This window comes from Serinus canaria, chromosome 4 (assembly GCF_022539315.1).
Source record: "Serinus canaria isolate serCan28SL12 chromosome 4, serCan2020, whole genome shotgun sequence".
NCBI lineage: Eukaryota > Metazoa > Chordata > Aves > Passeriformes > Fringillidae > Serinus > Serinus canaria.
This window is the reverse complement of record NC_066317.1, coordinates 19,168,796-19,182,938: the sequence shown is the minus strand read 5'-3', so window position 1 is coordinate 19,182,938 and position 14,143 is coordinate 19,168,796. Positions and strand designations below refer to the sequence as shown.

Genomic DNA, 14,143 nt, shown 5'->3' with positions numbered 1-14,143 from the left:
AAGATATATCCTAGTTCCCATTTAAGTGTAGTTTCTCAGGCATTCCTAAGCATCCAGTTTAACAGAGGCAATGCTGGGTTCTCAGCTCTGTGGAGTATCTTCTGCTGAGACACTGATGACTATCCCAGATGCCAGTGGCCATCTAGAGGTTTTATGGAAACATGGGATACTTCATGGGATACTTAGATTTTATGTAAATATGGGATACTTTGAGCCAGGATGTAGGACTAGGGCACCCTCTAAGGTCCTTCACTCCTAAATTACCCATCATCTTAAGTCACCTGCTTAAGTTCTACCAAAAAACCAAACCAAACCAAAAACTTGCCTGTATCAATAACTCTCTGGCAACATGGTCACTGCTAGGCCTTTTCTGTTTCTAATATTTCTCATGCCAAATTCTACATATTCCTTATCAGAACAGCCTCCCATGAAGTTAGGGCCTACGTATGTATGGAAGGTTTTATTAACCCCTGAATAATAAATTTAAAAAATTATCAAAACTATTAAAAAAAAAGCTGAAATGGATAAAAGATGATAAGAATTCTACAGGCCTGTTTAATTACAGATTCTAAGAATTTTCAAAGTCATAGCTGTGTTTTTGTCACACTTTTAGGGTTCTTTCTATGCTGACAAACAGGCATGCACACATCTTGAAGCATCTTGATTCCCTACAGGTTAAGAAAAGCTGCACTTCCCACTTAATTGTCACCTTACAGTTTAAGTAGTAGTTCTCTCACTCTCTCTCTCCCCCTCAATCTGCTTACATGATTACAAAAATCTGGTTTTCTGCAGAATAAAGTATGTGAAAAAAGCTCTCTGCCTAGATATTTCTTTAATTTTGCTGGCTAAGCAGAATGGTCCATCAATTTTTAAGTTAAAGTCAAGACAAACAGACACACATTCCTAACTGTGATTTGACTAATAAAGACAAAATAGTACTAGAGAAGATGTCTTAAGATACTTGTGGTTCATCAACTTTTTCTCTATAGCCTCATCACCCCAGGGGTTCTGAAGTGGAGGGAAAAAGGAAAGCAAATATCTTTGTCCCTCAAGAACTAAATTCCATTTCCATAAATTGAAGGAGATGCAACAAGATGACTTCTAAAAAACTGCAGAAAATGGTCGAAGCTTTCTTCTAATCACATTGGCTAAATGAGGATCCTTTGCACTGCAATTTCTATTTATTTGCCCAGCAATTTTTAATCATGCCTCCATCTGCAGCATTCTTAGAAGGTATATATTCAGGGAAAATCCAAAAATCCTTTCCTCTCTCTACCACCCTTCCATTCAGAGCCCAACACCCTGCTCTTGAAAGCAGTATAATAAACACACAGTACAGCTAAAAAGTTAGAACAAGTTGTTCAGCTGCTTTAGATCATCCTTTAATTGCACCACTTTTTAGTTTTCCAGCCTATTAACCTGAGCTCCACTGCAAGCAGCCCCACCAGACAGGTGCAAGTTTACACAGTTTATCTTGATTCCTTCTCATCACCATACTACCAGCACAATAGGTCCACTTAGTTTTTCTAAAGCCATAATAACACAGCATCCTATTTCTCAACCAGCACAGCTGAGTGCAGCCCTCATTTGCAAGCTGAAACACAAATATCACACACGGAGAAAGTCTGGTTTTATAAATCCCTATGTTAATAATTGGTGAATTCTGATAAATATCATAGCCTGCAAACTCTATTACTCTTCTGGCAAATCACAAGAGCTCCCTTTGAGAAAAACAATATCATCTGTAAGTCAAATTGGGAAGTGTAAGATAAATGTCTTCCATTATTACCAGAAAACGCTAAAATACGTTAAGTACATTTCAAATGTACTGAATTATTCATGAAGAACAGCTCTGGAAAAAGACTCACCAATCAAGCCAAAAAAGATATATTTTCACTCCATATTCTGAAGTCAACAAAGAATATTAAGAAACAGTTCATTGCTTTTATTTTCCCAGCTATACAGACCAATCTAATGAAAAAACAGTCAGAACTGAGTACTGAGTACACAGACAAACCAAATAAATGTACGAGTGAGATTAGGCTAACTTCATATTAACCCGTACCTTATTTTCTCCTTGTAGTTTAACTGTAATATGTGGCTAAAAGTCAGTAAGATTGTTTTTTCATTTGATTTTTGATAATGACCATACACTAATCAAGATACAAAGGAATATAAAATGTTCTTTCATTAAACTATCAGAGGAGACAAAATAGGAAACAAGATTACTTGAGCAATAATTTTTGGAAACAGCTTAGAAAGCAGAAGTAGAAATTTGCAAGCTAGCTCTCTGCTAGGACACTACTCAGGCTTTTGTACATAGTCTTGTAACACAATTTTGTATCCAGGATATCCTACATGGGAGGTTTTACTACCACTTGGCATGAATGTGTTACAGCTCTTCAGTCATGTGCCTCCTCTCTGCAGGGCAGTGAAGGGCATCTGTACAGCCCACTGCCTATCTCATCACACACCCAGCCTAAGTACAGGGTAATCAGCAGGCAATGCAACAATGCAATTTCTGAAAGATTGGCTACAGAGCCCATTGCCTTCTTGTTGCACTGGGATATTGACAAAATCTCATCAGAGCCAAAAATATTACAGCTGTGCAGCACTACAAAGGCCTAAGCTTGAAACAAGTCTCCACCCAAAAAACAGAAGTGGGCATTAAGTTTCTGGATAAAGAATTGATACAACATGCACAGGGCATTAAAAGATGTGCAGCCTGCGTGTGGTTTCTATAGAAAAAGGAGAACAGTATTTCAAAAGATGAAGAAAGATGCAGGAAATCAGAACAGCACAAGAAAGAATCCAAGGGGAGCATTAAAGACCTGCATGGAGACAGAGGCTTGCCACTGCGACCAAAACCTACCTCTTGTTGTAAGATTGCTATTCTGATCTAAAAAAAGAAAGAAAAGAAAAAAAAAGGCATTTATCAAACATCTCTGAAATAAAAGGCCACTTCAGCAGTTCTCCAGCCCCAGCATCAGTCCCACCCATCCTAGGCTAATAACAGAGATATGAGAGGGCATGCAGTATAATGATTACCTACTCAAATCTAGAAGGTCAGTAGTACTTTATTCTATTTATTTCACTTCTCCAAACCATGGGAAATAGCTATAGCAAAGGGTATTTGTGCTTTCCAAAAACTGGAAGGGACAACTTTTCCAATTTCAGAGCTATAACCTCATGTAGACAAACTAGGAATGAATCAGAACTTCTCTATGGAAGTTCTACTAAAACTCCATATTCACACCCCAGCTCTAAACAGAACTTAAAATGACTAAAGAATGTGTTTCAAAGAAGGCAGAGAACCTGAGGAAGCGTTTGAGAATCCTTTGAACCATGCTATATTCATGATGCCAAAACACAGAAGGTATCTTCAGTGAGAAAGTGCTCAGTCTTTGAAACAGAATTTGAAATGGAGTCTTTGTTGAATCTCAAATCTTGTGCACTTCAAATACCAAACTGAAATAGAGTAATGGAACAACAAAAATATACAAAACTTGGAGAGGATCTCTAGAGTCAGTCTCTGAGAAGCAGTATTAGTGAGATGTAAGAAATACTTTCATGTAACTAATTTCTTGTTAGTTTACTCTTTTAGAAAAGGACTAAGGAAAGGACTAAGGACTAACTGAAATTGCACTTCAGCTTTTTGGCATCTTAGGAGCAGCTTCTCAGTCCTAACATCAAAGTATTTTCAAAGTTTTTTTTTTTTTTTTTTGTTAAAAATTCTCATGTGTGAACAATGTGTTATTTACAGACAAAAATATTTGATGTCTAAATTCTGGAATGTACTAAGAGTGAATGAAAACAAAAATTCACTGAGATGAACACTGCATACCACTCTTCCTTAAAGATCTTCACTAGCATGCAAAGAAAAATTAAGTTTTGTTATTAAAATGTACCTGATTCTTTATTTGTGATGGTTACTATACTAGTGTGTATGTACAGACTTTTCTGTAAATTTTTCTCAGCTATGGCAATGAAAACAAGACAATAAACTAAGACTGAGGGGAGAAAAGAGAAACCAAACAAAACAATATTTTTCTATCAGATCCCTAACAAACTGCAGAGACATCCCCACATGAAGGGGCAAAATTATTTCCCCAATCAGAAAATTAATTGTTGGAAAAACAACAGTTGATTCATTACGCACTGCAGTGCAGAGCTGAGGATAATGCATTTATCAATCTGAAAGTCATCCATATCAGATGATTACAATAAAAATGTGTCACACACATGCCTTTAGCAACATACTAAATGTGTTAAATCATAGAAATTAAACTGCTGATCTTCAGAAGCAAAAAAAGCTTCCCAGCACACCTGTATTTGTTTTTAAGCAACATTACTTTTCTCTTTTCCCTTAGAATCACACAGAGGCAATAGTATTTCATTAGATGATACTGACAGTAGTCATTGTCATGCCAGCTCAAACTTGAGTCCTTCTTTGAGAATTTATCTAATATACCAAACTTACAATCAAGCAACAGTGAATTTCAGTACTTTTTAGCCAGCTTTCATCCTACAAAGGAAAACACCTACAAAGCTGAACTGCAACACACAGTATTCCTTCCCTGTACATCCCCAAGATGTCATTTCCATTTGTCCTAAAATTCACCTGTTGTCAGCTACCTTTAGATTTTCACTTGAGTAAAAATCAGTTTAAAAAATTAAGTTAAAAAAAGGAAAGGTGACATTGAGACATACATTTTGTCCTTCAGATAGATCAAAAAAGTAAAGTTTTCCTAGATTTTGGCCTAGGGCCAGATCAGAATTGCCTGCTTATACTAGAAGGCCCATCAGTAAGACACTGCACATCTCATGAAGGCAGCTGTCTACAAGTGACACTCCTGCCAAAGATAAGCACACACAGTGCATTATTATTGAAGGAGGGCAAGCCTGAGCCCTGTGTCTCAAGAGAGGCTTTTGACAAATTCAGTATTTCAGGTCTGTTCATTTTAAAGTGTTATTTTTATGAAATACTCCAGAGCAGAGCCTCAGTGAGACCAGGATACACTCTGTGCTCATGACATATTTTTTTATCTATGCCAAACACCATGATATGACAATATTTTCAAGTAGTAACTTAAAACTCATATGCAGAATCACCTCTGCAAGTGCCATGGAATATTAAAGATCCTATCTGACTGGCAGCTTTTCATCAAGGGACTGGTGTAGACAAGGAGTTGGAGCCTAATCCCCATTGTGGGTGATAGGATATTGCCATTTTCACACTCCATGTCTGTCTTGTGGAACTGATTCAGAGAGCAATTACTGCTCAGATAAGCCTCTTCTGGAATATGTGCAATTAATTCTCCTGCACAAAAGGGGGAAGATGTCTGACACTTTAATAATGTTTAAGTACACCTAATCTATTTCTTTTCTACTCCTAATTTTTTCCTAAATATGGTGAAGAAAGAGGATTTGAAACTACTTACAAATGCTGGTTCTTATGTAAATTATCCATGGGTCTGTAATACCCTCTCATAAAAACAGCCAACATGAAATGATACTACAAGCCAACAGAATGTAAAGCAAATGGGTAATCAGTGTAAAGAGTAATCTAGATTTCTTTTTCCAAAAATAAGGACTACTATCCTTTTCAATTGGGAGCTATCTAAATTCTTTAAAATTTCAAGGACCACTGTTTTTAAATGTAGACAGTAACCTGGACTAATGAAAAGGTCTCTTTTTCACAACAATTCAAAAAATTATTTTCCCCATGCATTCAAGACATTTTTATCTGAATCTCATTTTTGCCTGTCAAAACAATTGTTAATGTTAAGACTGTAAAATTCAAGGGATCTGTACTGGCATAACTACATTTTGAAGTGATTTTTTCACTTAGGTTAAGTGTCTTTCATAAACAGTTCATCAGCAGGACTCAAATGCATCTAAGGTTTTCTGCTACACTTCAAAGCTGAGTAACAAGCACTCATCCTCACCATACTTCACAAACTGAGCAATTGGCTAATTGCCCATTATTGAAATCAAGCTACAGAAAACAGCTAAGCTTGCCTTCACTCTTGCCCTCCAAGAATACACTGTATTTAGGATACAGCAACTACACAAACAAATACAAAAAAATTGCTCCTCACCAAAACCATCACCCACCAACCCCCTCCCCCCCAAACCACAGCACAAGTCCCATGCCCTCTCAAATCATTTAACCTACATTTTGGGCAGGGAGGTAGAGCTTATTTATGATTTGAAAAGATGAGAAAAAAAGTTTAAAAAATAAAAATAGGGCAGCTATGTTTGGTTGAGCTAACTGCAGAGCACAGCCTGAAAGCAGTAACTTCTACAGCTTGAGGTAAAGCCCACTTAGGTGGCACTGTACCTCGCTATTCCATAAATGTAGAAAGGCTAAACTTTGATAAAGAGCCACCTCCATGGCAGAAAAATAGCCCCATCAGCTGGGCTATAAGGGGGATTAATTTCCTGACCTAACTTTGCCTCCAGTTCCACTCAGAATCCACTCCAACTGCCTCACTACATTTTTCATTTTGGTGGCACAACAGAGGACTTAAGTCACACAGGGAATCAAGGTTGAAAGGATAATGGGGTTAACTCTCATTTTTCAGCGTGAATGTTGCTGTACCAATGACAGCAATAGAATAAATGTTACTGTAAACAGCAGTCAGTTATTTTTGCCAATATAGCATGAAAATATTTTCTGCTTAAAGTCATTCTAAGTGCTCACACTGCAGAGGAAAAAGATCAATTTGGGAAAATATATCGAAAGATGCAGTTGCAGGCAGACCTGGGTATGAGAGAGCTGAGGTCTCAAACATCTTTATGCCCAAAGAAAACGAAGATGTTTATCTATTCTGGTTATTTAAGGGGGAAAAAAAGAAGAAAACAGAAAAGAAGAGCACATTCCCTGTAGAATGGACATGCTTAATTTGATTACCCAGATAATATTTTCTCAAATGAGTACAGTTTTGAGAAAAGTGCTGATTTGAACCCAAATTTCTAATTTCTGCTGAAGTTCACCATTTCCAAGTATCTTTAGAGCAGGTTTGGGTACCTGACATTTCTGAAGCAAGCATTTTTCAGGAGGTAATGGAAGCATTGAGGAATTATATTCCACTTCCCTACCTACCTATCTTTATTTCTCTAATAATCACTAAATAAGAAAACAAGCAATAATCTGCAAGAGACTATGTTCTTCTTTATTAGGAGGTAGGTAATGTCTCCTTGTATTTTATCCTTTCTACCTGGGTACTGTAGCTGAGCATCCAAACCCCTATTTTCATTTCTCTAGTATTTAGTCTTATCCCTGTTAAAAAGCAATGGGACAATTGCAAGTTCTGAAGCTTCATCAGCTCACACTCCATTGACATTTTCTTCAGCTCAGCTCATTCATAATGCACTCAAATGAGGTAGAAATGCTATTTTAAAAGTATTTAAAATACTTTTTAAAGAAAAAGGAAAAAAAAAAATCAGAGGGGAAAACAACAAGAAAAGTCTAGGAAATCTACAGGAAAGTAAGAAGCAAAAGCTCCCACACAGCCAAAATTACCTTCAGTTCACTTTGGGTTAGCTGAAGAGTTTTGCAGTAAAACCAACTAAGCAAAGGGTTTTCCATATACATTCAAACATTCAACTTGAATGCTGGAAGTGCAGATTTTAATGCACTTCTCAAAAAGCACAAAACTGACTCCCACTCAAATAAATTTTTATGTGCTATTTCTGAATTAGCATCAGGATGCCATGCTTTCAAGACAGGCAAGTTGCATTTACAGATTTTATATTTCCGTATTCAGAGTGACAAGTGGAACATGGGCTGCCCCAAGACACAAGAACAAAAGCTTTAGTTTTCTGGTAAGTGCTATGTCTGTAATAAATTGCAGCTATGTGAAAATAGGTGCAGTTTCATTAGCCACAAATGACTGCTCTTAACTTTTCTAAACATTCACTTTGCAAATGTTTGCAGTCTCACAAACACATAAGTAAATGCAGCATTTGCAGAATATTAAAGCATGTTTCCCATCAATTTTTGGTGAGTTTTATGCAAGCTAGGAAAACATTATCAGAATTTCCTGGCAATCATTACAGATTTAATTCATTTTTAACAGCTCTGAAAGAAGCTTACTTTCCCTCAAGAGCACACTGAAAAAAGTTTCTAAGAACATCTCACACAACCAGGAGCCAACCTCATCAAGTGTCATGGTGGCAGGACACAGGGCATCTCCAGAAAAAGGGCACTGGATGTTGCAGAAGATGCAGTAGAGATTTAAAAAGCACACCTATGACTGTACTTAGACAACTCAAAACAACAACAAAAGCACACAAAAAACCCCTAAAATAACAACTAAACAAAAGAAAAAACCGAAAACCCCACAACCACATCACAAAAAACAAACCACTTATTTTCCTGTGGTCTTCCCACTTGTTTTTTTTTAGGTTTCATAGACTAAAATAGTTTCTGTCATGTTCACCTCTCAACCTGGTTTTAGTCAGTTCAATTAGGAGTAAATCAGATCTACTGGGTCTTTTCAAAGCTTAATTTAAAACAACTAAACATGGTCTCAAGAATCCCACCTGCACTCCTTTACAAGTCTTAGAGTGTCAAAACTGAAGTCAATCAATAATGGATTAAATCCATGATACCTTCAATCATATAGAAATCCTTATTTCAAGGCCCTAGGAAGTTGTACTTTTTGTCTATTATGACAGCTCCTTGTGGGTCTTTTTTTCTTCAAATGATACATACACAGATGAATTTTGACAGCAGTTAACAGCAAATGAGCAACAGCTCCCTGCATCAATACAGGGTGATTTTACATGATTCAAAAAATTGTCTACCAGGTAAATAGCATATGTTCTGAACTAGACTGATAAAAAATTAATGCTCCAGGACTGTGGAGAAGTTTGATGCACCCTATGTCCCATTTTGTCATTTAATTTTTAGATAATAATTACACAATACATCATTTCTTAATGTAGCCAAATACAAAACAAAGAATATTGATGATGCGTATTTATTTTGCAGATGTTAATATAGCAAAGAAATCTTTCACTCTTGGGCAGGATTACATTTTTCCCATGCAACTTGAAACTCAAGTTGTGTGCTCCTGCTTTTAGTGAGTATAAAAAAATGCAATAATAGCTAGACCTGAATTAATTCTGTTCAAGTTCTGAGCTAGGCAGGAGAGGCACAAGACAGCATTGCACAAAAATCCCCTGAGGTAGATCAGCAAATTAAGATCTAATTAAGGAAACAATCCCTTGTCCCAAGGGATTTTTTTTAAGCATGAAAGGGTGCTTAAACAAAATCTTAGGTGCTCACACAGCTGCAGCTTTCATGGAAGGAACATGCTCAATGTCCTCCTGAAGGTGGTGACCCTACAGGATTTTCCTGCAGTGAGAGAGAAGGTAGAAATTCCCCCTCCTTTATTTGAAAATACTGAAGACATCCATGCTTTAACCATATTCCATCAAAAAAGGAATCTTAAAATTCTGTTACCACAGCATTAGCAAAATAATAAAATGCATTTTCACGTGTTTAGTTTTTTTTTTTTATTGCTGAATCATGTATTTTGCTTCAGTCACTGGAATGTGTTTTGTCAATCCTTAAAGCAGTAGTAGCCAAGCATTACTAGCTCATCTGCTAAGTAAATGTTCAGCAAGTGTAAGAATATTTATTACTTTATGCAAAGACATCTATTATGGAGAAAAAAACCTTATTTCCTTTTCTACAGAAGAATTTCATAGATGTAAAAAGCAGCTCATGGGAGAAATACCGACAAGTTACCGGGCATGTGCATGGCCCTTCAAGATTTCTGGCATATGCATACAGTGCTGTGCTCATCTGCCTCTGATCAGACAACTGTCAGCACAATGTCTTCAAAGAAACTTTTACAAGCAGGGAACCTAGACAGTGGCCACTTCAGAGGCTGACAAGTCCCTAGAAAAGTACAGTCAGTGTTATCAGTGTTTATCTGAATGATTAACATAGCCTTAGGCTAGTAATTCTGTAGCAGGTGTGAAATTGTATTTCTTCATTATATGGCCTTGGGGTGACCTTATCAGGGAAATGAAGCCAAAAGCACCCAGAAAAACCCCCCATTGCTTCTCCTGCTTACCAGCTCCTCACGAAGCTGGGCTATGAGTTCGTCTCTCTCCTTCAGCTGCAGCTTCAGCACTGAGCATTCATCTTTTATTCCATCCTAGAAAAACATCAAAAGAGATGTTATAATAGGCTTAACGCTTCGACTTTGCTCATGACAAGAAAAGGCTCTTTCACATAGTGTGAGATAATTACATTCAAATAATGAAACTCCATTTTTCTTTGTCATGTGTGGTATTTTCAATAACATTTCCTAAGTTGCTGCATAAAGAAATTAATGTATCCAAAAACATTGCATAGAAATTTGAATAGCTCCCTGCACAGAAGTCCATTTCACTGTTTTCTGAATCTTTCAACTCTTTTTACTGAAGATCCTATCAGGTCATTCCTTTTCATTTGAGAAACAGCTATGAAATGTTGTAATTTTAATCATACAAAACAACATTAGGGAAATATCAATTTAGAGCATTATTGCAGAGCTCCTGATCTTGGAGAGATGAAAAAAAAACACAACAGACATTCACAGGAAAAGGAAAGCACACTCCCCATCCACACATCTTTTGTCCCACACCAGCTAAAACAGCAGCAGTTCTGGTATTAACTGGGGGAAGAAAGAATATAGTTGCCACTTAGTGAAATAACTACTGCAACTCAATCTGAGCCACATGAAAGTGACCCTAACAGCTAAAACCCACCCAAACCCATGCCCAGGAGGCAGGCTGCAAGCTGTCCCCAGGAAATCTCATGAGTTCATGTAAGTCTCAACATCATATTTGAAGAAGAAATATCAACTTCTGCATTGTTCTGATAAACATCCCAGAGGTGAAATTCAAATAATGAGACTGAACTGCTGAAAAGTAAAAACAGTGTGAACTAACCAGCCAACTAGAGCTGGTTATGCAACTATAACATAAGAACTCTATTTCTACATCCTTCTAGCATGGAAACATGGGAAGTTTACTAATTTGGAGTGCTATTATTCAAAAAAAAAAAAAAAAAAAAACCAACAAAATAAAAAACCCCAGAAAAAAACAAGCTGCATGACAAAAAAACTTTCAGCAATCTGGTGGTATAATATTCACAGCATTTATTCTGAAAATTAAAAAAAAAAACCTGACCTCTAGTTATCAGCTAATAGCAGTATAAGAGTACAGAAATTATTTATATTGTATTGAGTTCAGAGGTTTGAAAGGTTATAACCAGTGTAATAAATCTGCACTTTGCCACTACTAATGTGTTTATAAATCCAAATCAACACAGAAATACAGGACAAAAAAAGTAGAGTGTGATCCCATTTTCCTGACATAAAAGATAATAACGATATTCTTTCAAAATAATTTTATTGCTCATCAGCTGCTCTAACAGAATGGGAAGATGAAACAAGATACATACACATCAATATTCTAAATATCTTTTTTAAAATAACTGCAAGAGTATTTCAGTACTACTATAGATCTTCTGAAAGATACAAATTTATAAAAAAGCCAGAACTCACACTATCTCTGCTAGGGAAAACTCATGGAAGTTTTCTTTATTATATGCTATTGAAGCATTTTACTGTCTACTGGCAGATTGATGTTTAGGCACATTAGCTGAAAATAAAATTTTAGTGCATCCCAGAATACAGCCCACAGCACTGGATATGATATTAGTACACATTTAACATTACTGTTAAAAAAAAATCTGCTTCTAAAAAACATGGTTTTAAGTATCAGCAATAATTATTTTATCAAAGCAAGGTCTTTATTTAACAAAATGGTTTTAAAAACAATATGGCATTAGCTATGGTACCTCTAACTTTTGTTACATTGTGCTAAGTTCTTTTTGTCAGCACAGTTTTACACTGTTGCTACCTTTCGAAATTCTCCTTTTTAACTTAGAATAAAATAGTACAATTCACAGTGGAAAAAGGAAAAAATCAAGGTCCCATAGACAAGACTATTACAAAAATAACTTCTGGAAGGCATGCAAAAGCAAATATAGCAATGAGGCCTGTAACATCATGCCTCAGCCACAGCAGGAAAGATTTTTGCAGTGAGCTTTGGCACTAGGTTTTGTCTAAGAGGCAAAGCCGACCTCCCTTGGACTAGTGAGAGCTTGAAGAATGGAAGCTCTCTGAGGCAGAATCTAAGACTTAAAACCCACAGTGCACCTCTCCTGGCAAAAAGCAGTGGAGCTTTTGTGGATCCAGCAGTGGACCCAGCTGGATCTTCCTCACGCACGCAAGGAATGGACTCCTCCTGCTCAGGCACTGAACTGCCACATTCCATGCAACAATTGTCTCATAAAAGTTAGACCATAACTATTCTTAGAGCTTGGAGAAAAGCATGAAGGCTGAGGTTTTTCCCTTGCATTGCTTCATTTCAGCAAAACTCTGATTAACCTTTCCAGTAGGACACTGTGCTTGGAAAATCAGTGCCCCGCATCATCAACTCCTGCACAGAGCACTGCAGCCTTGTAAAAGAGCACCCTGCAATTTCTGGGATAGCTGAGACTCAGGTTTGGACTGTGTGATGATTTTGGCTGAGGTAGAGTTAACTTTCTTCACAGCAGCTTTTATGGCCCTACAGGCTGGATTTGGTCTGGAAGAAGTGTTGACAATACAGATTTTATTTTGTTTTTGCCAAGCAGCACTCACACGGCACCAAGGTCTTTTCTGCTTCTTGTACTGCCATGAGGTGAGGAGAGGGGGGTGGTACAAAGCAGCTGGGAGGGGACACAGCCAAGGCAGCCAACTGATCCAAGGAATATTCCATCAAATATGGCATCATGCTGGGTATACAAGGCAAAGGAAAGGAAGAGGAAGGAGGGATGGTGCTTCCCAAGTCACCACTTCACACGATAGAACCCTACTTTCTTGGAGAAGCAGACCCCTGTTTGTTGTTGAATGCAGAGTAGAATTAGGATGTTATAATCTCATTTTGCTGCACGGTATCTGCAGAGGCATCAATCTTTCTTCAGATTCAACAGCATGAATAAAAGAAAGAAAACACATTGTCAAGCAGTTGACTGCAAAAAGGTTTGGGCAATTTCACTGTCCCAGACACCTGTCTGAATGTAGCACTAACAGAATAGAAAATGCTGTGGAAAAAAACCTGCTGCCATAACACTGAATACAGTCCCTCCAGAAAGTAACTACTGAAAGCTATTGCAGGAGAAGAGGCTCAGAAAATCCTCTTCTCATGCAAGAACCAAAATATTTCAGTGAAGGATTGCATGAATGATACTAAATTTTATGGAAAGGTGTGGAGGGCAGCAAAAACTGGTGGAATGCTGTGTTTTTCATTAGTCTGTGGGTACACAGCAAAGTATCTCTGATGGTGTGAATTCAGGAATGGATCATCTCTACTCCTTAGGTGGTCTGAAATGCTTCATTATCTGCTGAGAAACTATAACACAGGGCAAAGCTGCTGTAGAAAGACCAAAATTTTTTTTTATAAAAGCTTCTCAAGGTGAATGAGAAATAGCAGACACAACCTGATGGAGATTAATAGTACCAAAAAAAAAAAAAAAGGAAAAAAAAAAAAAAAAAAAAGGCCCAAACCTCCCAAAAACCCAGCATTGCCTTCTAATGAATTGCCACAGCAACAGATATTAAAGAAGAAATAACTTGAAAATGATGGCCTGCTTTTAGGCGAGCATGCACTCAATGTATTCTAAATCTTACTAACCTGGAAAAAAACCATTTCCCTCATAAAGTATGGCTTTCTAAACACACTTTGAATTCTCTGGGGCTGTGAGAGTCAGCCTCTTAGCTATCTGCACATTCCAGTAGACACCTGACTCATGTATTCCTGTGTTTAGAAAAATAAGCCAAATCATAGTGTGGGCATGGTCACATTTGCAAAATAGGTCTCCTGCTCTTTTCAGCCCTTACAATACTTACAGAGTGTAAAAGAACAGACTATCATATAAGTAATGCTGAGTTCAGAAGCCAACTAAAATCAATAAAATTTCCACAGATTTAAAAGTCTGCTAGGTGAGATTTACTTTTTCTATTTACTAAACCAATGTCCTTTGCCACTTTGAATCCTTATCTTTCTGCAAAATGAGTTTATGCCAGTG

General features: G+C 37.1%; 1 protein-coding gene across 6 annotated transcripts in view; it reads right to left on the bottom strand.

The window, feature by feature from the left end:
* Positions 1–14,143, bottom strand: part of CCSER1 (coiled-coil serine rich protein 1) — a 612,090-nt gene that overhangs the window by 268,070 nt on the left and 329,877 nt on the right. For 4 of the 6 annotated variants that reach the window (XM_050973794.1, XM_050973791.1, XM_050973790.1 and 1 more), the window contains exons 8-9: positions 10,095–10,178; positions 2,873–2,899 (exon numbers count right to left, since the gene is read on the bottom strand). In XM_050973794.1, coding sequence (XP_050829751.1) covers positions 2,873–2,899; positions 10,095–10,178 — 111 coding nt within the window. The remainder of the gene's footprint in view (positions 1–2,872; positions 2,900–10,094; positions 10,179–14,143) is intronic. The other 2 variants (XM_050973792.1, XM_050973796.1) reach the window with 1 other exon arrangement.